The sequence below is a fragment of the Vidua macroura genome, chromosome 13 (genome assembly GCF_024509145.1).
Source record: "Vidua macroura isolate BioBank_ID:100142 chromosome 13, ASM2450914v1, whole genome shotgun sequence".
Classification (NCBI taxonomy): domain Eukaryota; kingdom Metazoa; phylum Chordata; class Aves; order Passeriformes; family Viduidae; genus Vidua; species Vidua macroura.
Window position 1 is genome coordinate 9,210,115 of NC_071583.1, and position 26,197 is coordinate 9,236,311.

Sequence of the window (26,197 nt, forward strand, 5' to 3'; positions counted from 1 at the left end):
CAAAAGGATGAGCAACTACAGTACCAGCAATCCTCCACCCCCTGTACACTCAGGGGGCTCTTTTCTACCATTTCTGGATCTGCTCTTATCACAGCATAGGAGTATTCAAGGCCTCATCCCTTCTACGTATGCCAAGGCAGACAGTAGCCCTGATGCAGCTGAGAACAAGACTGTCTTAATTTCTGCCCTAGCAGCAACAGTGCAGTAGAGGATTTTATTTAGAAATCAGATTGTGTCTTTTTGTATTGTCCAAGGCAGAACAGTTTAGGAACTACTTCAGATCTTGTGACCCCTCTGAAGTCCAGACCTCTACGGGAGAGGCAGCCAACAGGTGAGAGCCCTATGAAGTTCTTAGACCATTCCCTTTATAAACTGCTTTAGACAGGAGTGAAGAACCACTCTCTAGTCTGCTCTCCGCTGCTTCAGCCATTACCACTTAAAGAGGAAATGCTTGACCTCTTGAAAGCAAATGAAAAGCTAATGGTGCTGTGGACACTTGTAAGAGGCTACAAGTTTCCTAAAGAAAGCAACACTGTTAAATGTCAAGAGCTTGGACAATACATGAGTCTCATGTCAGAATGTGAGGTGCTTTACAACAGTCAGTCAGTCTCTGCTTTCTATGGTTCCTTTCATACCACAGTGACAAGATGGGCACAGTTCAAAATCAACAACACACTGTCTCTAGCTTGTCTTCTCAGGTCTACTTATTTAGAGATCGCTGCATTTTGAGCCTGTCTCATACAAGGCATAGGGCACGGAGAGTTCCTGTCAATATATACACGCATACAAGAGCAGTACAAGCAGTTTGGCACTCTCAGAGCCAAGGGGGAATGCCCTTTAAGCAGCAGTCAAGCTGGTTACAGGAAAGTGTTTAAAAGCTATTTTACATGTTTGACTGGGAAAATTTCCCAGAATGTGGATAGCAACCCTAAGCTACAGCACTTTTCTGTGCTACTCTGTGCATGTCTTCCTACGAGCCCCTACAAGGGAGCAGATCATGTTCTTCATTATCAAAGAACATAGTATTTATATTCTAGAAATACTGTACCTTTTAAACTAGCTCCAGAGAGACAGACTAGAAGCCAGATCCAAGAAAATAATCCTTAAGTCACAGTATATCGATTGTCTCTAAAAATAGGGAATGAAGTGAACACAGTGGACACTCTGATGAGACAGTACAGAACAGTGCAGCAGTCCACTTCTGCATCAGCAGATCCTCTCCTATGTACATGCGGACAATGAGAAAGAAATGGAAACACTCCAGTCCATCAGGACAAAACCAATCATCAGGAGATCTCCACAGCTCACCATGTGCCTAGTTTCCCTGTTCTTAACCAGTGTTCTCCAAAGAGGACTCTTCCCCGTACAAAGACTTGAGATCATCTTGCAGTTAAGAGTAGTAAGGAAAGTGCACAATCTAGAATTTTAAGGTAACATGGAATTTTGTTTCCCCAGAAAGCTCAGCTGAAGTTCCTGTCAATGTGTAGTGTTAAGAGGTGACTCTCAAGGCTGCCCAGTAAAGCAACTGGTAGAGTATTTGGCAGATTGTTCAATATCTGCTGTATTTCTGATGGAGACAGCCAAGGCAGCAGGCTTTCCAACTCTGCTCTGATGATAGGACAAACTGCCCAAAAGAAAGGGAAAGCCACTCTGTGCATACCTGTTGGGCACAACCTGTGCAGCAGGCACATGCAACTGCTTGGAATAGTGGAGCCTGCCCCAACCATGTCCTTAAAGACTTAAAATAGGAACAAGGATGGACATGCCAGTCACTACGATATGCTGAAAGGATTAGAGGTTTCTGACAGCTGAAGCAGAACTGGTGATCCCCAGAGCCACCCTACAATGGGGCAACTGCTGGCTCCCAGCAGACAAACTGAGGTCACAGTACTTGCTGCCAGCACTACACCCACCCTAGGCACTATCTTCCCAGCTTACCCTGGATGTGGACAGTGATCCCAGGCTGTTTTCCTCTGGCCTAGTTCTGAGGGCAGACACTGAGCTAAGAGTCTAAAACAAAACAAAACAAAAGTGCATTGCTACTTCACCTCTCTGCACACACCTACTTGAGCACAGAGTCCTGTAGAGGGAACAAACTGCTTATACTGACACTAACTCAAGCACACCTGCTTCCTCAGGAACACCAACATCAATATGAAGCATCAGGGGCTTGGGAAGTCTCTCTAAGCTGCACACCTCAACACTGCTCACAAGCACAAAGACCGGGAACATTGGCTACTCTCATCAATTTACACTCTTGCACACCCAACAGAGAGGGCAGACCTTCCTTCTCAATACAGATAGGTGCTGGACAACAGAGTTTCAGGAAAGCTGCTTGCCTGTACATGAGTTTAAGTTCTTTTACTGTAATATATATCTAAATATTTATCTGTGTATTTTGGAACAGGGAAGGAACATGAGGTGGAGAAGCAGGGAAGACAAGTTCAAGAAGCAGAGTAATTTCTCTGCATCCAAGAAGCTGGTGGCACAAGTAACAAGCCTGGCAAGTGATCTCCCATTTCAAGCACAGTTGGCTACCTGCTGGCTTCAAAAGAGCAGACTATTTGTTAATGATATAAAATACAGCAACCATTTAAGATGCAGCAAGGCAAAGCTACAGGGCTGGGGATTATGATCATGAACGATGCCAAAAGCTACGCAGCTGTGTTAAAAACTGTGAAAAGGCTGTTAAACAGCAGGAGTAAGCCATATGCTGCTCCTGGAAGGCCTTTTCCCTCTACTACCTCTCCATCACGCCGTTGTTGTGATGCATTTGAAAAGGTGGAAAGAGGGGGATTTGCCTAGGGGTAAAGCTACAGAACATTAGGACAGTCTGATCTGGTCTCACAGATCGCATGTTCCTAGCCTGGCACTGAGCTTCCATCAGCAAGCAGACATTCAGGTCCTTCAACAGAAGTGTATGCCCTTCTACCGTCACAAGTTGTAGGGGTGAAAGAAATCCAGCAGAGTTGAGCTGGAAAGCATGAACAGGGATGAAAACAACCAGTTTGCATACTGATCTTTGTATAATGACCCCCCCCACCCTCACAGCTCACTCTTCCCCAAATAAAGACACATTGTTCAATGGCATGTTGAAAAGACGTGCTCGTCATTCTTAATAAACAACTAGAGTAAGAATACATAAGAGAAACAGGGTGGTATCTTTATATGATACACAAGTGTATGTTACAAGAATTCCATCAGGCACAGAAGCCTCAAGCTTTAAGGCCTCAATGTTAGGCCAAAAAAGAAGAGTGTGGTAAAGTTTGTACTTTTAACATCTAAAAATGTCACTTAAAGGTCTGAATAGAAATTGTTGGTTTGTTTTTTTGTATAAATCATAATTGCAGTTCACTCTCTCCTCTTTCTTCCAAGATAACAGCAAATTAACGTCCAAGCACAAGAAAAGAAGATGCCTGCCTCTCCTCCACTGGCTGAGCAGGTCCATCCATCATTCTGTGCCCTCTAGGCTGCACGTGCTCCAAGGAGACAGAGGCCCCAGCCAACCAGGCCAATCCTGTAGTTCATGTTTTCTACATCATAAAAAAAAACCCAGAGTCAACCAGCAGCTTTCCACAGCTCCCAGCTCGCAGGGGATATGCAGCCTCCAATGGTTCCAACAGTTTGGTGTGTTGGGTAGGATACACAATGGGTAGGTTTTCCTTTAGATTCTTTTAAAGAGAAGAAGCCTAAAAGGGCTTCATAACTACACCAATAAAAAACCAAAAACTTAGGCATCTCCTTTAGTGTAAAAGTCTGTACAATTTCTCTTTGCTTGTCCCTCCCCCATCACCCTGCCCCACCCCATCTGAGCCACGAAGGATGCCTTAGTGCATGGTGCTAGCATTAGCCACGGCAAGAGCTTCCTGAATCTCTCGTATCACCAGGATCCGGGTGAGCATCTGCTCCATCTGCTCTCTGCTGATCGGCTGGATGGAATACCAGATAGGGCTGTTGGGGGCCACCACTGGTTCCGGTGTCAAGTAAAACGTGTCATTCCGGCCTTTCACACTCTGGGGGCTGTGTGAGGAAGATCAGAAATAACCAGACTAACAAAATGTCCTGGAAGAGCGACACCACCACTGTCCTCACCCCAGGCTTCACAAATCCTGACAGTGAACATCTGGCTGATGACAAATGAAGGTACAGAGATATATCTAGCGGCAAGATTCATTCCAAGGTTTTAGGACATACCAAGGTTAAAAAGCCATGGTGAGGACTATAACAAAGTAGTTTTTATTTCACACTGGTAAGCATAACACACACATGGCTTTAGGGGTCCTTCAGAGTAAAAAAAGGATGGGGTATTTTCACATTCAGGCTACTGCAGATCCATCTGTGCAGATGAACCATTATATTAAATTACAGAATCATCATAATTTAGAGATGAGTCCTTTGAGGCATCCTCCAATCTCCATAGCAAGTCCTCATTTTTGTTCAGAAGCTGGTCTGAAGAGGACCCTAATCCTATCTTCAGTAGTGCATGCTTCCAGATGACTTGCAACTCATAAGCAGAAGAACAAGTTCATGTCAACACAGCAAACATCCAAGACTAAGAGCAGCCAGTTCACAAATCAGGATTTGTCTCTTAAATACCCCAAAAATTAAATTTATATGCCATCAAAGTTAATCCCACTCTCTCACATCAGCACCCCTCTCCATTTAAGTAAATTTATGGAAATACAGAAATTGTGCCAGTGCTATCACACAGCGTTGAAAACTAGGCCAGGCACAGGGTGCAGCTCCCCACTCACAGAAGACAAGCACCATACACACAGACAAGAGCTCTCACCATTTGAAGAGGTAGAAGTCATACAGCTTTATCGGACACCTCAGGGGGTTCTCTGGATTCTCGGTCTGCTCTGCATACATGTCATCTGTAACTACAAACCAGCCCCCCAGAAGTCTGTCAGACACTCTGTGTAAGCACAGCACACTGAGCAGTACCACAGAGCCTCAACACTGCAGCACCTTGTCACCGTACAAGAGGTGGCAAGAGACATATGGCTGTTCCAGGGCAGAGGCACCTGGCCATAAATGCTTAAAAGCATTATGCAGAGCTTACTTTATCCCAAGGCTATTGAAAATCACAACCCATCCATATCCTTCTTTCCATTTCTCCTCTACCAGTGCACAAAATGAGGGAAATAACACTAGTGAGACTGCAAAGCCTCAGTTACATCCTTTGCTTTTAAGAGGACAGATTGTACTTACAGAGGAATTCTTATGAATTCACATGAATCAAGGTAAGAGAAGCCCTCCCAAAGAATTTTCTCCATCTCTTCATAAGCACTTACACCCAATAGTCTTTTTGCCCATTAAAAAAAAGAAAAAAAAAAGAAAAAAAAAATTATCCTTAGTTCTTGATGAGTCCCACATGCCTCAGGTAAGGTATGTCCCCAGGGCTATGATTAGAAGGTACTGTCCTCTCTTGGATAGAGTGCATGGAAAACACAAACTGCAAGGCTACAGGTAACTGGCAGAGCCTTGGATTCCCTACCTGCAAACATCTCCAGGTTCATCCACTTCTTCAAGCCCAAGTAAGTAAAATACTACCAAAGAAACCTCCTAGACACTACCTTTCTGTCCTGTCTGGTGCATGCCTGGAGCCTTCATATAGCGGATACTCGTGCTTTTATCCTTGGGATTAGAAGGGTTCTTCTTGGTCTGTCTCAGCACCTTGGAGAAGGCCAGCTTCATGTGCTGGTCTACTGTTTTCAACAGGAAGTATCTGAGCAGCAAGAACAGAACACAGGACATTCAGAGGCAGGCAAGGGACACAGTCACAACAGCAAGGTAGTCATCTTTAGCCATCATGAGCAGGCTGAAGCTCAAACCAATCACTGGGCTAAGGACTCTTCCAGCAGCAAAGCATACAAAAGCCACAGGTTCAGTCTGCCCTCTGCTAGCTCACTTCCTTGTTATACTGCATCATCTTTGTCTGATGAAGCTACAAGTGGACTCTGTGTGCAACCATTTGAAACTTGTGATTTTGCCCTATGCAGTGCAGTAGTTTCACACCAATCCTGTTAAGGTCTATGAAGTTCTTTTATTCCCCAAGATTCCCTAAGACCTGAGTACTTACTTTGTATTAAAAAACATCAGTGTAGTGAGCAAGGTGGAAGGGGAGTGAGCTCCAAGCTGCTTACACTCCCACAGCATCTCTTCTGTTACATGACTGGAGAGGATGTAACCTGCAATAATCAGAAGTCAGCATCATGCCAGGGGACAGACACAACATGAGCACAGGCAGCATTTTACAGTCTGTAAGTACTGGAGAGCATATAAATCTTAACAGAAGGAAAAAGATGAGATTCTCACTAATGTCAAGATTCAGTGCTCTGCAAATAACTTTTTAAATAGCAGGTACAGTTAGGAAACACTTGTACATATCCATCAACCTCTAATTGTGGAGAGTATGCTTGTGCAACATGCCTATACATCCCAGCCCATAGAGAAAAGAATATGTACTTAAACAGCTTTTAATTATTGGCTTGACTCCAATGCAGATGCTCTTAATCCAATAATATGTGAGAGCAGGCAGGCCAGTGTAACAAATCAGTTCTTGGCCCTGTGCACAGCTTCAGTGAGCACACAGTGCCAAGTGATGTATTTGGACACATGAGTAATCCTTTGATTCTCAGATTTTTTCCCCCCTTTGTGTAGAAGAAAAATACTACACTCCAAATACACAGATAAACAGAAAAACAGACAGCAGTACGAACTCCGGGGCTTGTGGAATGTCAAAGCACTGATCAAACAGCCAGACTGAAAACAAAAGGATTCCAAAACTCATTGTGCCACTTAACCACCTAGCCTGTAACATCAGCTACTTTACTGAACATAAGAATTAATTTTTTCACTCATGTCCAAACATATCAAAGGGAAAGAAGCAATGAGAAACCAGGTTTCCATGCTCTGAAAATGCAATTTTTATCTAGTTCTCATACAGTTCTCTGTCAAAATTTGTCTCTTCTGGAACTTACTCCCCCATCCCTGTTGCCATGATTTCCTAAACATAAGGTTGAGCTGCAACTGACTGCAGCACTGGAGGCTTTATTCACTCATTGTTTTTTCCTTTGACACTCAGTTGGTTCTGCAGACAGTATCCATCTGGCTACATGGCACTATGACAGTGCTGTATTATCTCCCAAAGAAACAATACATATTAGAGGCAGGATGTATTACCATTTCAGATGAGGAAACCTGATTCAAATCAAGGATCAGCTGGCTGCCAAGTAAGCCAATCTAATGACACTACGAAGTCCCCACAATGTACCTTCTGATTGGTGACAAGTGACAGACAAATAACGCTCAATGACAGTCAGGGTTAGAGCCTGACAACTGCAGTAACCCCAGCATTCACTGCAAACATAACATTTTTCTCCCTGACCAGCATTAGCTAGCCTATGGATGTTACATACTTCAAAAGGGTTTCTATTCAGACTACAGTCATGCTATAGGTTCAGTTTAAACATTCCAAGCTCTGGAAAGTTTTAAAGTTCTTGTACAATAGCCCTTACCAAGAGGTGAAACACGAGGCTGTATGTCCTTAAGAACTTCATGCAGCCATTCAGTGAACCGAATATAGTAGAGATCTGAGAAGATGTCATCGACTCGGCCATTTTCAAAGAGATACTGTAAGAGATCCACAACACAGGCCAGTACAGTGGGAGCAAGTGTGTTCCTCAGACCAGACCTCATCCTAAGAGCCCACATCCTCAGCTGAGCATTTTACAGCACAGCACTGAAGACGAATACAGTTTACTTAAAGAGTTAGTACTCTTGTGACAAGGCAAATACAGGGTAGGTAATCTCCATTACTATCATGGGAATGCCAAGACATAAAAAGGAAAAACTATCTTACAAAGTAAAGCTGATTGGATTTCACCTTTTATTTCAGGTGTGTTCACTTCTAGTTATTTCACATGAGTAGTGGACATTACTTTTTCAGGTTAACAACAAGGATGCTCAATTTCCCTGTCCAAGTATAGCTCTGTTCCTGCAGCTCTTCCAGAAAGCTCATACTTCCCATAGCACATAAAGCTAAGTTCTTGCCTGTTAAAGCTTCAACTAAATTTAAGTCTTGACACTGACAACTTCTTCAAACATCATCCAACCCTTCTCTCCCCCATCAAAAAAAAGCTGAATGGATTTATTATTTTCACTATGATACTGAACCCAGTTATTCACAAACTTAACTCACAGACTAAAGCATTGCTTGCACTAAGGACAGACAAGTCATTTGATGTTTTCAAGGTTTTTTTAAGCAAAGAGACTTTTTTCTTATAAAATTGTTAGGAAGCTTAATAGAAGCTACAGTCTCTATTTTTATAACCAAGAGTCCCCCTACACATGCTGACAACATGGACAGTTCTGCAGCACATAGAGCTGTCCCATCCTACCTTCTGAATACACAGGAAGATATAGTAGAGCACATCAGGATCATAGGGTTCGCCATCACCATTCCGAGCTTCTCGCGTCATTAAGCACAGACCATAATTCAGCTCAGCCACAGCTGAAGAGATGAGATCTTCCTGGAACCTCAGCAGCTGACGCCCTGGAAAAACAAAACAAAGCTATATTATTTAAGTGATAAAGCCATATTATTTCCTAACATTTCAGGAAAGATTTTCCACATCTTCATTCTATCTGGCAGGTCCAGTACTACCTCATTCTCCCAGTACAGTAAAGCAAGTTGAAATAAATTCGTATCTTAGGCTGTCAGAAATACTAAAAGACAAAACAGGCAAGAGTTTGATAGGAAGATCCTCTGCCCTACCAAATGCATGACTATTGCCTTCTTTCACCATGTCCCCAGTGAAATGCTGCCCTGCAGCAAGAGGAAAACAGCAATGACTGTTCTACCAGCTTGGGCGGACAGTTTGTCCATGCACCACAGCCATGCAGAGCCCTTTTCTATTGCTATCAGCCCAGGTGCTCAAGGGGGCTCAGCACAGAGCTAACACATGTCCTGTGGCAGTGGGAATACACAATAATTAGTACTGCAGAGTAGATTAAAATTTAAATTTAGGAACAATCACTGATTAAGCGAAAGAGTCTTCCAGAGCAGTAAACACGTAACATTTTAGTCATCCCTAATCCTACTTGAAAGGAAACAAAGGCCATATTGCCAATGACACTTACTTCCAATAGGTGCTAGCCTATTTTGGGCTTCTTTTTCCAGCTCTGCATTCTTGGTCTGCGCCCAGCTTTTCCACACTTCAAGACCTTCTTCTGGCTTCAGAGAGTTTGGAAGTAGAAGTTCAGGAGAAGTCTGCGGCTGTGGCTGTGGTTCAACTTCAGCAACCTGAACAGTTTGAGCCTATGAAAGAAAACTCTTCAGTTTATATACACACTTCAACATGCAACAGCTGGACAAAAAGCAAGAATCCCACATTACCTGTAGCCCCAGGATACCAACCTTCCGAAACACTCCCAACAAGAAATTAATCCAAGGAATGCATCTTTTGCTGTCCAGCCTGAATTGCTGCTCACAAAAGAATATTCTACACTCCAAAAACTCTTTCAGTTTGAATGGACAGATCTATCTTCAGCTCACTTGTCACTCTGAATCATCACTGAAGTCCATCTCGCTATAAGAGCAGCCCACAGAGACCACCAGACCCTGAAAGGTGCCACCAGCTTTACTCACCACTGCTGCTCCACACCTAGACTGCCCTAAGGAAGGTCCTGGGTACAACCACATGCCATACACCACTGGCATCCCTCCCTATCCAGACTCTCTTCTTTAAGCAGTACATAACAGGCACACAGAATAAATACATTCCGTTCTTATCATAAATGATAAATAAGATTAATTCACTTGTAAAAGGTATAAAGCAGTAAGACTAGAACACAGCATCAAAACATCAATTCAATTCCAATGCAATGTTCTCGAAATACAAATATTATTAATGGGGACTAGCTACTATTGTGTGACGACTGCATGACTTTTTACAGACCTAAGGCATCTCCGGACCCTTTGGAAATTTACTTTGCAGTGGGACCTTAGGTCACCAAGAATTTCGATCTCAAACTAAAACTTATTTGTCAGGCAACCAACAGCACCAATCTAAAACCTGCAGCAAGTACTCCAGCTACACCCACTCTGCATTCTTTGCTACAGGTTTTCAATTCTATGCTACAGAGTCTCATAGCTATCTCAATTAATTGCTTTACAGACCTTAGTCAAACTCTCACTGGTACCCTGAATGTTACAGAAATAGCAATTCTTGTATCAAAACAGTTTTGCCTTTTCCTTCCTAAGAGCTACTCCAAAAAGCTTTTCCTTTGTTACTGCTAAGTGTCAATATTAGTGGAAGTTTCTCTGACAGCACTAGAGACCATGGCATACAAAACCAGCATAGACTTTAAATACCTGTACCTTACCTAGTATAAAAAAACAACAGCTTAAGAGGCAAAGTCTGCAAGAGCCTCAGACTGGAGCCTTCCAAATCCCTCTGGCTGGTTTTGTATTCTCTGCATCAGCTCTTATTAGTTCTTATTGCTTATCAGCCCCTCCAGCTGCAGCTTGTAGCACAGCGGCAGAGAGACTGACTGAAAAAGCCCAGCTTTAATCAAGGCAGATGGCAACTAAGTTGTGGAGTAAAGCCTCTCTCTGCTTTAAAGAGTCCAAGGGTGAACTGACACCTTGTCTTTGTAGGAGCCAGGATTGAGCCTCTGCTCTCCTCCAGAGAGCTGTCACATTACTTTCCAGAGAGCTGAAAGCTTTCCAGAGACAACTCCCTCCATCAGCCCAATCCAGGGGACAGTCTTCTGCCCTAACCTCATAGACACCTTTATCCAGTCTGAAGGTTGGATACAGGCCGATGTAAATCTGCTGAACTGGCAGATGCTTCTTAACAAACTTGTATTTTTCACAAATAAAGCAAAATTGCTGCAACTTGCCCAGATCCCCTAGATGCAAAATGTCAGAGGACAGCACAGGGCAGGCTGGCAAATTCCTTCTCAGTTTCACAGTTTGGAGAGGGTCAACTCCCAAAAGCGTGATGTTCACTTCTAGTAGCTTTGTTGCCCCCCTTACAGAGAGAGTACATTCCTCCTGGAATTGCCTATGTATTTAAGATATTTTAATTTAAATACCTTATGTACCCTAAAGTACACTTGATCCAGGAAGTTTGCTCACAACTAGTCAGATTTCAATACTTTACTGGGGCACTGGATCTGTTGTGGACTCCATGTGCAACATAACACAAAGTAACTGATAATGACCAGTACATATTAGCACACCTTATTTGGCTGCAATTATCCCTGCCTGGCCACTGCAACCGCTCAGGAAAACACTGCAGATCTCGGAATACCTGCTACGTAGAGTCTGGCAATCAATATGTATCTATTAATTTTTAACACTAAGATCAAGACTGTACTTTCTTTTGGAAAGTTTTGAATCCTATAACTAAGTACCAACATTATCACATGAAAGTCTTATACCCATTAGTAGCCAAGTGCCCTATGTCACATTCAGGCTTCTGGGACAGATGCATCTCTGCTTCGCAGACACCAGCTGTCTGTTGGCATGCTCCCTCTCCAAAACATTTGTAAGTTGTTAATCACCAGCTGAGACTAATAGGCAGTTTTAACTTACTGAACAAGTGACTTGTAGCTGCTGCTGCTGCCCCTGCTCTTGGGGTGTGGGCTGCTGCTGTTGCTGCTGTGGGTCCCATATGTGCACTGTCTGTGCTGTATTCTGGTATGTCCCTGCCACAGCCTGCACTGCCACTGGAATGTGGATGTTGCCATTCATAAACTGTGCTGGAAAGATCGAATTAGCAAGAGTCTGCACCACTTCCTCGTGAGAGTTCTTCACTACTGAAGTACTTCCCACCATCTTATCCTTGTCTTCTTCCAGCTTCACTGTAGCCAGTGTTGTGGGTGAGCCACTGACGTGGACGGCATTGTAGGCCTCCTGAGGGATAGCAATGTGGGTTATGTTCTGCTGCTGAAGGTCACCACGTGGCTGAGCGGAGTAAACAGGGATGGTCCATGTCTCTCCAGTGGGGCTAGTAATGGTCCCAGTGGCACTGTACAGGTGGGCACTGTCCACTGTTAACAAGTCTGGCCTTAAAGAGACATAACTTTGCTGCTGGCCCTGAGGAATGGCCAGCACTGTGGCAACTGGCTGCCCTGAAATAGCATACGATACAGTAATAGGCATATCCACTTTACGTTTCTTCACTGGCTGAAGGACGCTCGCAGAGCTAATCCGCCTCTCTCCCTCTCGTGGGGAGCCTTGTTGAGAAGGTGGGGGTGACAGTGCCCCGACTGTCTGGATCTGGATCTGCTGGCCACCAGTAATGGCCTGTCCTGCCACAAGCTGGGCCTGGATCTGCTGGTGTTGTATGTGTTCCTCCTGTAGCTCTGCAGCCTGGATCTGTTGGGCAGTCTGCACGTGCTGCACTTGGATCTGAGCTGCCTGCAGCTGCGATGGGCTGGGGCTCTGAAGAGACTGACTCTGTATTGTCTGGGATGCCTGCTGCTGCGCCTGGCCTTGGATCTGCACTTGGACCTGTATTGGCTGCTCTGAAGCCTGATGGACAGAGAGCTGTGGAGAGAGCTGCTGGGCGGAGACCTGCTGCGGTGACTGCTGGACCTGGACCTGAACCTGCAATGACACCAAGCCACCAGTTAGAGATCAGCAAACACCAGCGATTCAGCAGAGATGGTCTGTTACTCATAGTGACAGAGTGGTCTGTCACTATGTTTCAGGTCTTTTATGCTTACTTTTGATTCCATGTATTAATTCATTAGTAAAGATTTCAGGAAAATGAAACCAAGTTATTCTAGAAGTGCCTGGTTGATAACAGTGATACAGTAGATGTGTTTGCTCAGCATTGCACATGACTCTCAGCACAGAGAGAACAGCATGTGAGCTACATCTCCACCCTCAAAGCTCGATGGGCTCAAGCCAACAGATTCCATCCTTGGAATCCAAGAATCTTCAAAGCTATTTGCATTGCTAAAATGTTACTTCAGCACAGGTCTTGCAATACCAAAACTTAAAGGTCATTCACATTACAATCACAGGAGCTTGCCTCATTCTTATCATGCTCTAAAGATTGTTCCACTGCTGCCCACTCCAGTCCCAAGATGGCCACAGGATCACTTGCTGGTGACAGGCAATAAGAAATATGGGTAAGTCAAAACCAGCACTTGTCTCTTTCCTCATGAAGAACAGGAATATTACTTTGAAACCTATCATTAATAGTAACGCTACTCAAGTGGGTGCCAACACAGAATGTGGCAAGTTCAACTTCAATCTTTGTCGTGCATTAATGGCCTATGCTGCAGCATGTTTTGTAAACTCTAGAAGAATTTCTTTGGCAATGATAATTAAAACCAACCTTTTTTTCATTATTTACTTATTCCATTTTATACCAGTTATTGTCCAAACTACTCAGTTGTATTTTCTAGCTCATGCACTTAGACAATGCTGAGTAACACAGACAAATCTGTTGACTTGATTCCCAAGCAGTTCCTTTTATTTTAGAGAAAAAAAAAAAAAATCACACCCTCTCACATTAATTTGTCCCAGGTCTGCCACAATACCTAGCAGCAGTGCAGCAGCACACTGAAAGCCAGCAGTCAAAGGTAGCCCCCTGCACAAATTTCAGGTCTCAAGAGCTTCACATCCCTTGTCCAGACACTTCTCCACTTTTCCTCACATTTACACAGACAACTTGTTACATTTGCCTTGTCCTACCAGCGATATCCCAGGTACACATGACCACCTGTTTCTCCAGGCTTCATTAACACTTTATCTTAAGGGAGTGAATTAATTACTCAACACCTCTTTCTGGAGCCAACACAGACTTATTTAGTTGCAAGACTAAATGTCTTCCTATTCACAGTTCTCTCACCTTTTTCTACCTCACTTCCTGGATCCAGGCAGACTAATGCACCATTTGCATAGAGACAGCACACAAGTCAGCCTGACAATACCAAAAAGAACTACAATGCAGGCCTGCTGTGCACAAAATCTCACTTCCCAGCATCACTGCTAAGAAGTCTTGAAAAATGTTAAGGACCCATTTACAGCCTATTAAGAGTTGCTAAGGAAAAAACTGGGGTAGCAAAATGCCCCACTGGCAGGCCAGATTTATAAGTCACCTCCTGTTAAGAATTAATTTATTTCCAGGAAGAATAGGGTATAGTTCCTTCTGGGAACTCTGTGCAGTGTACTGTAATCCAGATGATGTGGTGACTCTGTAATAATTTCCTGCAAGGTAACAAGAAGCATGTGACCTTATGTCAGCATGACAGTTTAAAAAGCTGCATCAATGAGTGATTTGATCAGGCATTCAATTGAAAAAGATTAATTCACCTATGGGATGTTTCCTCAGTTCTATCTGATATTGTTCTGCCCTGGAGCATGAGTACTGCCTTGGGCAAACAGGCCCAAACATGGATCCCAGGTAAGGGCTCAGTTTAAGAAAGCCAGTTGTAAACACACCCCTAAGGCAAGAATTCTCCAAAATATTTCACTTTAAAAATCACTAATATGGTCCTTACTATTAATTTAAATCCTTGTTCAGAAGATTACCTGCAAGGCAAAGGCCAAAGATTGAGCAAATTACATGTTTTATTGCACTGGTATTTTCAGTCTCACACAAGAAACATTTGCTTTATCTGCTATGATTCAAAATTATGTTAAGAGGTAAATGCGTCATTTGTCCTGTACCTCTGTAGTGTTTTCACAATTTGCACAGGTTGACTTAGAACACCTTAAAAGCACCCCCACCTTCTATCCCTACAAAATTTCACATTACAGTTCCTGTGAGTGGGATAACATATATAAAGGAAAGACTTTACTTTTGCTAGCAGTAAGAATTCAAAGTCTCCTCCTGCGCTGAAACAATTTTATCACATAAGCGCAATTAGAAAGGTAATGGAACTGGTTTAAGAAAGAGGCATTGTCAACAAGAGGCATGACCTAAGAACAAATGGAACAAGACAGCATTTGCCCCCTTCTGCTCTTGTAAACAGACTGTTTTAGTTTGAGAGGACCTCCACTGAGCATCTAGTCCAACCGCCTGACCACTTCAGGGCTGACCATAAGCTACAGCATGTCATTCACAGCACTGCCTAAATGCCTCTTCACCAACCACCTCTCAGAAGCCTGTTCCAGTGTTTGACCACTCTCTTGGTAAAGAAATGCTTCCTAATGTCCACTCTAAACCTCCCCCGGCACAGCTTTGAGCCATTAACCATTTCAGAGCCTGAGCCTACAGTGTTTGAAAGTCAGTGGCAACTTCACCGCTTTCAACAGATGAGAAGGGCCCTGAGGCCCTTCGAAACTCCCCCAGGACTAAATCCTAACTCCTACAACAGGGATGTCTTGCTACTGCTTTAGAGTCCACCCTGCTATCGTTAACACCCAAAGAATGAGTCCAGACCCAAACAATATCAAGTCAAACACCAGAATCACTTGAAGCTCTCCATGTTCCAAACTGGAGACATCATGCTTCTGACTAGAGAGTGGTCCTATTTAAAAAGATATTGGAGCTCTACCTACCGCGCATTATGCATCCCCTGTGAATTACATACCTATTTTTAACAACTGTATCTTGAAGTAGATCCCTCCCTATTTTCAAGTAGGTTGTATCCAGGAGTGCTACAAGCATCCATTTCAGATTTACAGGCTTTAACCTGATCTAAGACCAAAGGCTTCGTATACCGACCTCACTGTCCTTTTTTTACTCAGATAGCAAGTTAGACAAAGAATTACACTCAGCAGCAGACTTCTTATAAAAGACTCCGTACCAAAGGGGAATGTTTTACATTTACAGGCCAAGACCAACAGGGGACTTTCAATCTTCATTTTATGCTGAAGATCAAAGCAAAAACATGTTATGCTGACAATTCCTGGGTTACTGGTGCAAGAAAGGAACATGCCAAGTTACCAGTACTGAAATATTATTTATTGCCAAAAGTCTGGATCCAACAGCATGAAAGAATCACCTCCCAGCAGGGTACCATGACACAGAGAAACGCCTTTTCACTATAAAGTAGCTGGAAGCTGGATCAAGTACTAGCTGCTTAGAAAACCAAAAGTGTTAGAAATCAACCCTGTATCATAACAAGAGAGCAGAACTAAATTCCCTTAAAGGAAATCTTCTGTCACATCAAGCCCCAAAACATATTCTGTCCTGAACTGAGCAAATGCAAAGAGTAAATAAGTAACCCCAGGACCATGAGAACATCTGAAACCTGGTTGCCACAACTTTTTTTCCTAATGGTTGATAGACAAACTTTCAAGTAGGAATCATAACATGTCTGCCCTGTGTGGATTCTCTGCCCAAAAAGGAATCAGACTCAGTTGTTTCAAAACTGCAGTTCTGAAACAACTGAGATTTTCTTTGCTTGTTAATTCTTTCATCTGCAGACTAACTGGATTATCTAATATTTCCTAAAACCTAACTCTAAACGAGCACACAGAGCAACTCTTTCCTGCATGGATTTTTTGATATGTAGCTTTTCCTAGAGCACCTGACAGGCTCTTAAATGCATCTTTTCACAAAGAGATCTTGGTTTCTGAAGCTGTATTTAAACCAGCAAGCAGTAGTACACACAAGAGCAGATCTCCAGAGCAAGACCGGAGATGTACTAACATGTCCACACTATACCTTCCAGAAGACTATTTCAAATTTAGTTCTAGTCTTGCCCACCAGTCAAGTTTGACATCACCAAAACACAACACAGCATCTTACAGCTTAGTTTCATCTGGAGGGAACCCCAAATGACAGGCTCCAAACCTACAAGAGGTAAGAAGGCTTCAGCAGGTGGCCAACTTGCTGCAGAAAGTATGCTCCAAATGCCCCCAGAAGTAATGTGGGTGCATCTCAAACTTCCCACATAAAGTCAAATACTTGGGAAAAAAGTTAGTGAGAGCATGAGAAGAGTAATCTCAGGTTTTTTTAGGCCAATTTAAGGACAGAAAACTTAAAATACAGTTCCCTCAACAACAGTCCTAAGCTAAAGCACTTCCAGCACTAAAAACTAACACTGTAACCAAGAGTTCCTTCTAAAGTTACACCAGAAAGTGTACAAGCAAGTACAAAACAGATATGAAAAGTGTAAGTGAAGAGTAAGTGAAAAGACTGATCAGTGAAGTAGCAGGAAATGTCAGAACTTGTTATTTAACTACTTTACAGGAAGTCCTTTGCTATCTAAGTAAACAAGGTCTATGGAAAGGGTGCGAGTCAGCTTTTCAGAACAACTGCCAGACTGACTCTCACTGCAGGCTTTTCCTCTGCTCATTCATCAACATCAGAGAGAGAATTCCATCAGCTAAATTAGGCCCTGGGTGTGTTTAAACAGTTACAATATCAAGATTATGCTGTCAAGCTGTACACTGGGGAGGGGTTTAGGGTTTTAAGACAGTTAAAAGACATGAACCAAGGAAAAACAGCTTACCTCTCCAACAGAAGCGTACTTCCATATACAAGTAGATGCTACCTTGAAAGCACCACTCTTGACTATAACCACTATTCCAATTGTCCCACCCAGCCCTAGCAAATGCTAATACCTGATGCTACACTAAAATCATACTGGCATGTTTTTCAAATGTAAGCAAATAGGAACTCTACCTCCAAGCTAAATTTCAGAACCAGTACAGAGGCAAGAGGAAGGTACACCCATCAGAAGCAAAGGAAAGATGCATTCTGTGCAGAGCCAGAGATAAGACTTTTTTCTAAACTATTTAAGGATATCTTTCCCTGCCTTGTGTCATTAATAATGTCCAGCCTCCTACAAAGGTCTGAAGTCACAGAATAGACTGAACAGTAAGCACATAAGGAATTGAGCAATTAGAAAGGCACAAGTATCAACTGAAAGATATTTTACACAGGCATTCAACCATTTCCCATACAGTTCTGTGATGTTGCTCACATGTAGCAACCTCCCCTCAAGCCCTGCCCAAGAAAATCTTGCCACCTAGACATCAGACTGTTCATAAAAAGCTGAAACTGAGGATTTTCTCCACACACACCATAAGCAAAGATACTTTCTGTCCTGTGATATTCTTTCAGTTAAAGCTTCCTGGGTAAGAGGCACAAGAGGTTTGCTGACCTCTGCAAAAGTACCATATTTGGGAAGCAAGCCAGCACTAAACACCTCACTGGCATCATCAATTCCATGGCTTCTACGCACAGGACCAACAAGCAACAATCTCACCAAAAACAGAGCTGATAAAACTCTTACTTGACTGAAGCAAAACACGGACCTTCCCTGCCATTCCCTGATGCACAACAAGGTATGACAACTTGACATACTAAACTCCTTCTTAAGGTCACTTATGGCATCCCTGTGATACTGGCTGTGGAAGGAGCTCCAGGATACTTAACTGTAGTAATGACAGTGGACATAACCCAACAGTTGCATCCACTCATCCTGTAAAATAAACATTTGATAAGACTTTGTTGAACCTTTTAGGTAAGAAAACCTTAAGGCGACAACATCTTCAAAGAGAAAATTTCTTTTCCTAGAATAAATAAAAGCAGCAAGCAGTCACACTCTGTCTTTAGTTGTTCACAGCAAGTAAAAGCCAGGATGAAACCTGAGCACTATCTCTATGATTGTAAGATCATCATCAGCACTTTCAACTGTGAGGTCCTCTGACTGGTCATACTGTTAGTCACCCCCAGCAGCACCGTCACACTGCCAGATATAAGCATAGTCCTTCAAAGGGTCTTCCATTGACTTGCCATTGTAATCTGTAAACAGATTACAAATTCAAGTACCAGAATGACAAGTTTAATCAAAAGCTAAGAGGCTACGGCAGATGACCAAAATTCATAATATAACATAAGCAGTATTTCAGCACAGGGAGCCAGCTGGACCAGGTGCATGGCTATGGTGGAACACTGTGACTCCCCAGCATCACAACAAAATCCAGCTTTATCCAGAAGATGAGCTCTGCCACTGTGACAGTGCAGACATGAGTGAACACTAAATCATGAGTTTAACATAAATCATGTCTCAATAAGAAATCCTGAAAGACAGAAATACACTCTTGCAAAGGGGATAACACATTCTTCTCCACACTATTCTTGCAGAAAAACTAAGATAATTCTGAGCTAGCTGCTCAAATACACCCGAGTTCAGCTGCACTGCTGATACACAAAAGCTGCAGCCACATCTAGTACCAAATGCGCCACCTAAAGTGAGCAGCATGGTAGGCAATACAAATAATAATGATGATGTGTATAGATGGGAAAGCAGGTATCTAAAAGCAGAGGCACATTAAAAACAAGGAGAAGAGAGTAGACAGCATTCTTCAGGAAAGTTGCTGAAATCTTAATTTTCATGAGAAGCTTTTCATATTCAGGGTGCAGGTCATTCAGTTCCAAAATCAGGAACCAGTCTCTGGCAGCAACTCTGTGCTTATTTACAAGAAGGTCAGGTTATTTTTCTCTGGAGCATAAGATATATGACCTCCCTCCCTATCTCTGTTACTAAAAGACTTGCCTGGGTCAAAAAGGGTCAAGCCTGAACATTGGGTAGTTCTGAAATGAGGCAGCAAGAGTGAGAGGGGGAAAAAAAAAAAGATTCTTTTTGACTTTTACAATTGGTTTGGGGCTTTCTACATCTTCAAGGCTGAGGCACTCAAAAGCCAACCCTCCTAGCTCTTCTGCTGCAAAAAAAAACGTCTTCCAGAAAACATACTAGCTGTTAAAACCAAACCCACTCTTGATCAGTTTTAACAGCCTCATGCAGAGATCCAAGTCATGCCTGAAAGACTTCAGGTTTTTGTTCTTCAAAAGCCTTTCAACACAAGTCACTGTAGGGCAACAGGTTACAGAAGTCCCAGTTAAGCATTCATTTACTCAATAGAGAGTAATTGGAGACGAGTTACCAGTGAAGGAGTTTTGTCATTGCTGTAGGATAAAAACACACAAGTGAGCTGTTGACACAAGTCTACTGCACTGCACCAAGCACACACTACCTGATCTCCAGTCATTAGTGACTCCATACCCTCACTTATTGTTAAAAAAAAAAAAAAAAAAAATTGTAGCTTTACATTCTGCTACAGAAACCGAAACCAGAAAGATTCATATCTCAAGTGTATCAGAATTACAGCTATAGCCAGAGTTCAGCTGTTTAGAGACATATCATAGAAAAACTTTAGTAAATGCCCTGCCACCTATGAACTCTTCAAATTACAAAATGTATCTGAAGATAAAAGCAGTTTCCTAAGTTATAAAATTGGGTTTTTTCCTCTGATAGTGGATTTTCTTAATTAATAAAATACCTTATGTAATATCTACTTAACAAAAAAACAAAACAAAAAAGACAACTCCTTCTACTGTGCAAACATATACTCTACCTTGATGCATATGCATCCTTTAGAATTCCTTTCCAGAAATGTATTTTCCCCTGGTTCATATCCTAAAGTTGACTCTCCAGCATTTTCCCCTCACTTAAAAGACAGTTCAAGAACAACTTTTAGAATGTTCAAGCAAAACTATTTAAAGATTATTGATTTTATTAAGGAAAAAAAAAAATCCTTAAGGCAATGTCCATCCCACAGCCACCCTGAACAATCAGACAGTCAGAGGGAGCTGGTATTTATAGCAGCTTCAGAGCACAAGGCTTCTGGAGTTGTGTACATGCCAGAACTGTGACCGTTTCTCCAATAGGTGACACCACTCCATTGCTATGTGTGCGGCTCCTCCTACAGCAGGGCTTGAGGGAGGCACAGTCAAGAGAGCAAATTTACTACCAAGTTCTTTAAATGAAAGGGAAATATTGCTGTTCTATATGAAGTTAATTGGCCGTGCCTCTTAAGTACTTGTCTGAGGCTTAAGGTTAGACAGCAGTTCTGAACACTACTCCATCAGTTACCAAGTCATATATGCAAAAATTCAAAGATTATTTCAGATGCTTACCTGGACTTGCTGGGGTTGCTGAACCTGTATCTGTTGCTCTGGCTGAGTTTGTTGCTGGATACTGGTTGTCACAGGACAAGCAAGTTCAAGCAAAGACCCAGCCACCTCTGTGCTGTCCGTGTAAATGCAGTTGCCACCCTGCTGATACACCATTGTGGTGGTGGCTGTCTGTTGAAACTCCTGGAGAGCTTCTGGCCCCTTGGAAGCAAGGGAGTCTAGAAACTCCTTCATCCTGTGCTGGGGGATCGTTCGTGCCTTCACACGGATGTATTCTTCAAAGGAAATGGTGTTCTCCAGAGAATTATTCATATTGCAAGGTCCTCAGGGTTCCTTAAGGAAAGAGAAAGTAAAAGTCTTAACTACAGCACTCCCTTGATGCAAAGATATTCTTAACTCCGGTAACTAATCTCTCATACCAAGTACTGTATGAAAACTGGCAAACATGCACAGCCCAAGACAGATGCTTTACTTTTATGAGGCATTTTGTGCTACTAAACATTTCTCAGATTAACCCTTGGGAGCTCAGAGGAGTCTGAATGATACCCAGGTGTGACGATTCCTCCTCCCAGTGCTCACTGCCGTGTAAACTCTCCTAGCTCTGTACTTCACCCAGACCAGGCAAGTCCTGTACCAGACAAATCCAGTCATACATTCCATTTGTTTGCAGCATGCACTGTTAGCAAGAGAGGCTTAGAAATCAATATCTGTGGCCCTGCTTTGCAGCCGCAGAGGTGGGAAACTGAGCAGTGTGTTCTATCAGGCCGTGCAGTTCTATTCTAGGCAGCTAATGGGAAGCACAACAGAAGAGCAACAGATGTAGCACTCAGCTCATTGCTATTAGGACTAGGACAGCCTCATCGATTTGAACATAGCAAGCAAAAGGAGAGCGCTGGAATCGAGATATTTCATCAAACTGGGAACTACACACATGGAGAAACAGAGCTCTGGAAATGACAAAGGCAACTGCAGCATCAGTTCTTGATGTCCTTTTAATATAGGAAGAGGTTAACATGAAACATGCCATGTGTGAAGACAACAGAAAGACAGAAAAAGAAGTTAAGATGATAGGGCGGAAGTGAAAGCAAAGAAAAAATCACCACCACCAAAGATAACTCCACCTGAGAACATCAGACAGCTCTAGGGTATACTCTGACAGCATTCTTCTCTTATTGACTTATCTTGTTTAAACCCACCAATTGTTTTTGCAGTGAGTATACTGGTTGTTTCTAAGGCACTAATTAGCCTTGACAGAGCATAAATACATTTGAGCCATAACATCACCAGATACTGAGACAGTTGTGAAAAGATGTGAAACACCACAAGATCAGGACTAGAAGAGGTGATTCAGCACTACTAGATCAAGCTGCATAAAGGAGGAAAAACAGACAGACATCACTATGACTGTAGGTCTAAAGAGAACAGGTACAAAAACAGCGCTTTATGTATCCTTTCACCATGATTTAACAAAGTAGAACTGAGACAGGGCTACGATTGAACATAAGGCTTCAAAAGCCTGCCTGTGGGAAAATGGGAGTTAATCTAGGCTTTCACTGGCACTCAAAAAAGACTGCACAAGTCCAGTGCCAGTTTATCACCAAAACCTGGGAGAGCTGAAGCAAACGCTAACCCCTCTTCACTGTTATGTGACAGCAGTCCAAACAGAGTTTTTGTTTACATGGAGGTTCATGGCTAGTGCATTGGAGCAGGCTCACAAGAGGAAAAAAAACTAATATCAAAGGTAACAGGAACACACATGAGGCAACTCGTGCTCTATCTATGGTTTTTGAAGCCTTTAAGACACATTTGTTGCTGTATGAGATTTCTATAAAAGATATTCTTAAAATATGCAGCAATGCAGCATGTTTAGTAAAAAACACCAGATAATGGTGTTCACATAGCAAATCAAACAGCTCTGCAAATATCAGCATACAGAAGCTCCTGTAGAGCCCACATCTGGACAGAAAAAACATTCTTTCAGAGACACCAAGCTGACATTTTCAAGCTAACTCTAGGTGATTGAGCCAGTAAGACTATTCATTTCTCCAGGAGCTACTCAAGAGTACTCTACACCTCTGCAGCACATATTACTAACCCCTTCCCAGGTGACCACATGCCCAGGGTGAAACCAAGGAAGAACAACAATGTTAATGCATCCATAGGGACTCAGGACTCAGACAAGACCTACAGCAGGCACACTGAAATATGTTTTGCATTTAACTGCATGATGCTCCATTATATACTCTGAGGTTGGAAAATAGATTTTGAGCAACTAACTTGTCCCAGTTTTCTACTTGGAACTTTCAACTACTTGACTACAGTGAGACTTTCAGAAGAGCATCATCATTCTCCAGGTCCACCCTGAGGTGCACTAGCAGATACAGCTTTGAGAGGGAAGACTCTTCTGAAGAATAAGCCTCAAGGATGCCATCCATGCTGGGATCCCAGACATGAATGCCACAGATGTTCTTTGACAGCAGGATCCCAGACATAAGTGCCACAGATGCTCTTTGACAGCCAGCTGCTGCTGAATTGGATGGGCTCACCTCTCCCAGGCGCTCCCTTCCTGCTCCTGCATTGGTTTTTAGTATATTATAACAACTCAGGAAACAGCTATCCACCTTCTGTTAATCTTGTCAAAAGAGAGAGTAAGGAGGTCAGCAGGGCCACTGTTTCCAATGGGAATTGTTAGCCCTCACTTCTACTTTTGAAACTCCAACCCTTCTTTCACAAGCTACATCATTCTCCTGTGTAAGAGACCAGAAGCCACAAGACACCCACAAGCATAAGGAGCAGAGGTCCACCACCAAACCATCACCAACCTCTTCTGACCACCAAGCAAGCACTGATTTCTTAAATACAAATCCTTGACCCTGCTCAGCTGGTCCATTTCAATTAGTTCTTGTTAGCATCAAAATCAAGAGCCTACTAGGCCAGTCGTCCTCTACTAGTAAATCTTCTTCTCTAACAAGCTGTCGGAAGAAATCTCTTTCCTTTCTTCTACCATGGAAAAAAAAAATTCCTTTACATTTTCTTGAAGTTACTATGCTAAGAGCCACTAAGCTGAGCCCCTGCAGTATTCCAAGTGCCAGGCATGGACCAGAGCCCTACCATACCACAAGGCATCTGTTCCTGCCCCAGAAGGGCAGCAAGATCTTCCCTGGGTTTTCACTACAGCTGCAGTTACAGACCTTGTAGGAAACACTGTCTCCTGGAGTCGTTCATATCAGTTTTAAGGCTGCTTAAGATTATTTGACTAGAAATACTGAACCACTCAAAACTGCACTTCCCACTGAACTACCCATATGCTGCAGTGGAAGTACCAAGTCCAGAGAAAGATTCAGAAATGTAATGCTGCACCCCCAGAAATTTTACTTATTAAAATTAAACCAACCTGCATTTATGGCAGAAAACCTCTGTGAGGCTCTAGGGTACATTCAACAGGCTTTTGTAGGGTAACACATACAGCTTGCTGCTGCAGTCACTACTTTTAGCTATTAAAACACACTAATTTGTGCATTCCGTTTATCCCACAGACACACACTGGAAACTGCAAATGTCCACCTGCATTGGATCTCAGCAGCATGTTTTTAATATTGCATTTAAAAATTAAAAAAAGAGCATCCAGGCAATAAGTTTCTCCAGTAAAGGAAGGTAACTCCTCTCTGTGCAGCATAACTGCATTTTCTTCAAGAAGTAAGTTCAAGAAATTCTTTGAAGATTATGAGCACATACGGTTAGTTGATAAAACTTAGACTGAGGTTACTGAAAACACACACACAACTTGCAGCATGTGGACAATCTGGACTCACCAGTCACCATGTTGCATGTATTTCTGCTGCTCTTGTCCTGAGCTCTTAGACTTGTAACGTTCTGGAGAAGACAGAACAAAGAAGCCCTTTCCATCCCCAGTTCCTCTTTCTTTATTAAGTCATTTTATTTTTAATATGTATTCCATTAAGAAAAAAAAAATCAGGAAACAAAGATATGATCATCCACGCAGCTGGCAGCTCCTACTGAGGAATTGCAAGATGCCCAATTTCTAACCATCGTATCCCTCAGCCTGGTGGTACTGAGAACGACTGTGTGAGCACATCTGTCACAGAGCGCCGTGCGGCGAACAGGCGCGGCACGGTGGGTAACACCGGAGTTACTGGCACACAGAACTTAGAACAAGGCAGCAGCAGCAGTGACCGCATCCAGAAGCAACCCCCCCACCCCCTCCCCCCGCAGGTGCTCCCGGTGCTGCCCCGAGAGACAGCCGGGAACGCTACGGACCGCTCGGCCACCCAGCCAAGACGAGGCGAAGCTCCGTATTTAGGCCCTGAGACCGTCGGCTGCAGCTCAGCCTCAGTCCTGCCCGAGCGGGGACGCGGAGCTCGTGGGGTTTCCCCCGCCCGCGGGGACCCGGCACTGCCCCAGCCGCTCCCGCCGCCTTTGTCTGTCGGCGGGGCGGCCGGGCCGGGCCCGCAGGCGGCGCCGTGACACCGCCTCCCCCGCCCCCCCGGCAGGAGCCATGTCGGGGGCTCCGCGAGGACAGGGCCGCCGAGGGCCGCGCACAGGCCGCGCCTCCCGGTGCCTCCCTGCCCGGGCGGGGGGGGCGACGGGGACGCGCCCGGTGCATGGGGGGAAGAGCAGGGGGCGCGCCCGCGCGGGCCAGGAAAGCGCGCGCGCGCGCGGCAGGCGGGGCCGCCCCCTCCCCCTCCCCGCCGGGCCCGCGCCGCCCCCGGAACCGCCGCCTCCTCCTCCCGCGCCCGAAGGGGGGCCCCACCCAGCCCCACCGCCGCCGCGCACTACCCCGGCCCGCCGGCCCGGCTGCGCCGCGGTGTGACCCGGCCCCGCCTCACCCCGGCCCTGTCGCCGCCGCCGCCTCGGCCCCGAGTCTTTTCCCCTCACAGCTCCCTGGGCGCCATCTTACATTCAACCCCCTGCAGCCAATCACCGCGCTGCACCAGCCTCGCGAGAGCGCGGCTCCCAAGCCCCGCGAGAGCTCAGCTCCTAGGCCCGCCCCGCGCCTTAAAGGGGCCTGGCCACGGCGGGGCGCGGGGAGGGCGCGGCCGCTGGGGGGCGCCCTGCGTGGAGGGGCGTGCGGCCGCGGGGACACGCGGAACGCGGTGGGGACACGGAGGGACAGGGACGGACCCCGGGCAGTCCGTCCCGGGATACCCGGGACGCCACCAGCACCGGCCGTGGAGCGACGCCGGCTGAGAGGCTCCACTCAGCCGGCCCCGCTCCTTCGCGGCATGCGGGTGCAGCCCGGCCCCCATCCCCACGCAGCACCTGGGGCGAGG

General features: G+C 44.3%; 1 protein-coding gene across 5 annotated transcripts; it reads right to left on the reverse strand.

Annotated features, from left to right (window-relative positions):
* Nucleotides 1-3,090: 3,090 nt before the first annotated feature.
* QRICH1 (glutamine rich 1) lies at nucleotides 3,091-25,842 on the reverse strand. Of its 5 annotated transcripts, none has more exons than XM_053989518.1 (11): nucleotides 25,825-25,842; nucleotides 24,719-24,779; nucleotides 20,910-21,239; nucleotides 11,609-12,625; nucleotides 9,148-9,325; nucleotides 8,406-8,560; nucleotides 7,524-7,638; nucleotides 6,086-6,194; nucleotides 5,580-5,731; nucleotides 4,793-4,883; nucleotides 3,091-4,020 (listed from the first exon to the last, which is right to left on the reverse strand). In XM_053989518.1, the coding sequence occupies exons 3-11, from the start codon at nucleotides 21,216-21,218 to the stop codon at nucleotides 3,828-3,830; spliced, it is 2,319 nt and encodes a 772-aa protein (XP_053845493.1). In that variant the 5' UTR covers nucleotides 21,219-21,239; nucleotides 24,719-24,779; nucleotides 25,825-25,842; the 3' UTR covers nucleotides 3,091-3,827. The 5 variants fall into 5 exon arrangements, with proteins under 5 accessions (XP_053845493.1, XP_053845489.1, XP_053845492.1 ...); XM_053989514.1 differs by having other exon boundaries at nucleotides 25,754-25,831; XM_053989517.1 differs by lacking the exon at nucleotides 25,825-25,842 and adding an exon at nucleotides 25,185-25,374.
* Between the last annotated feature and the right edge of the window lie 355 nt (nucleotides 25,843-26,197).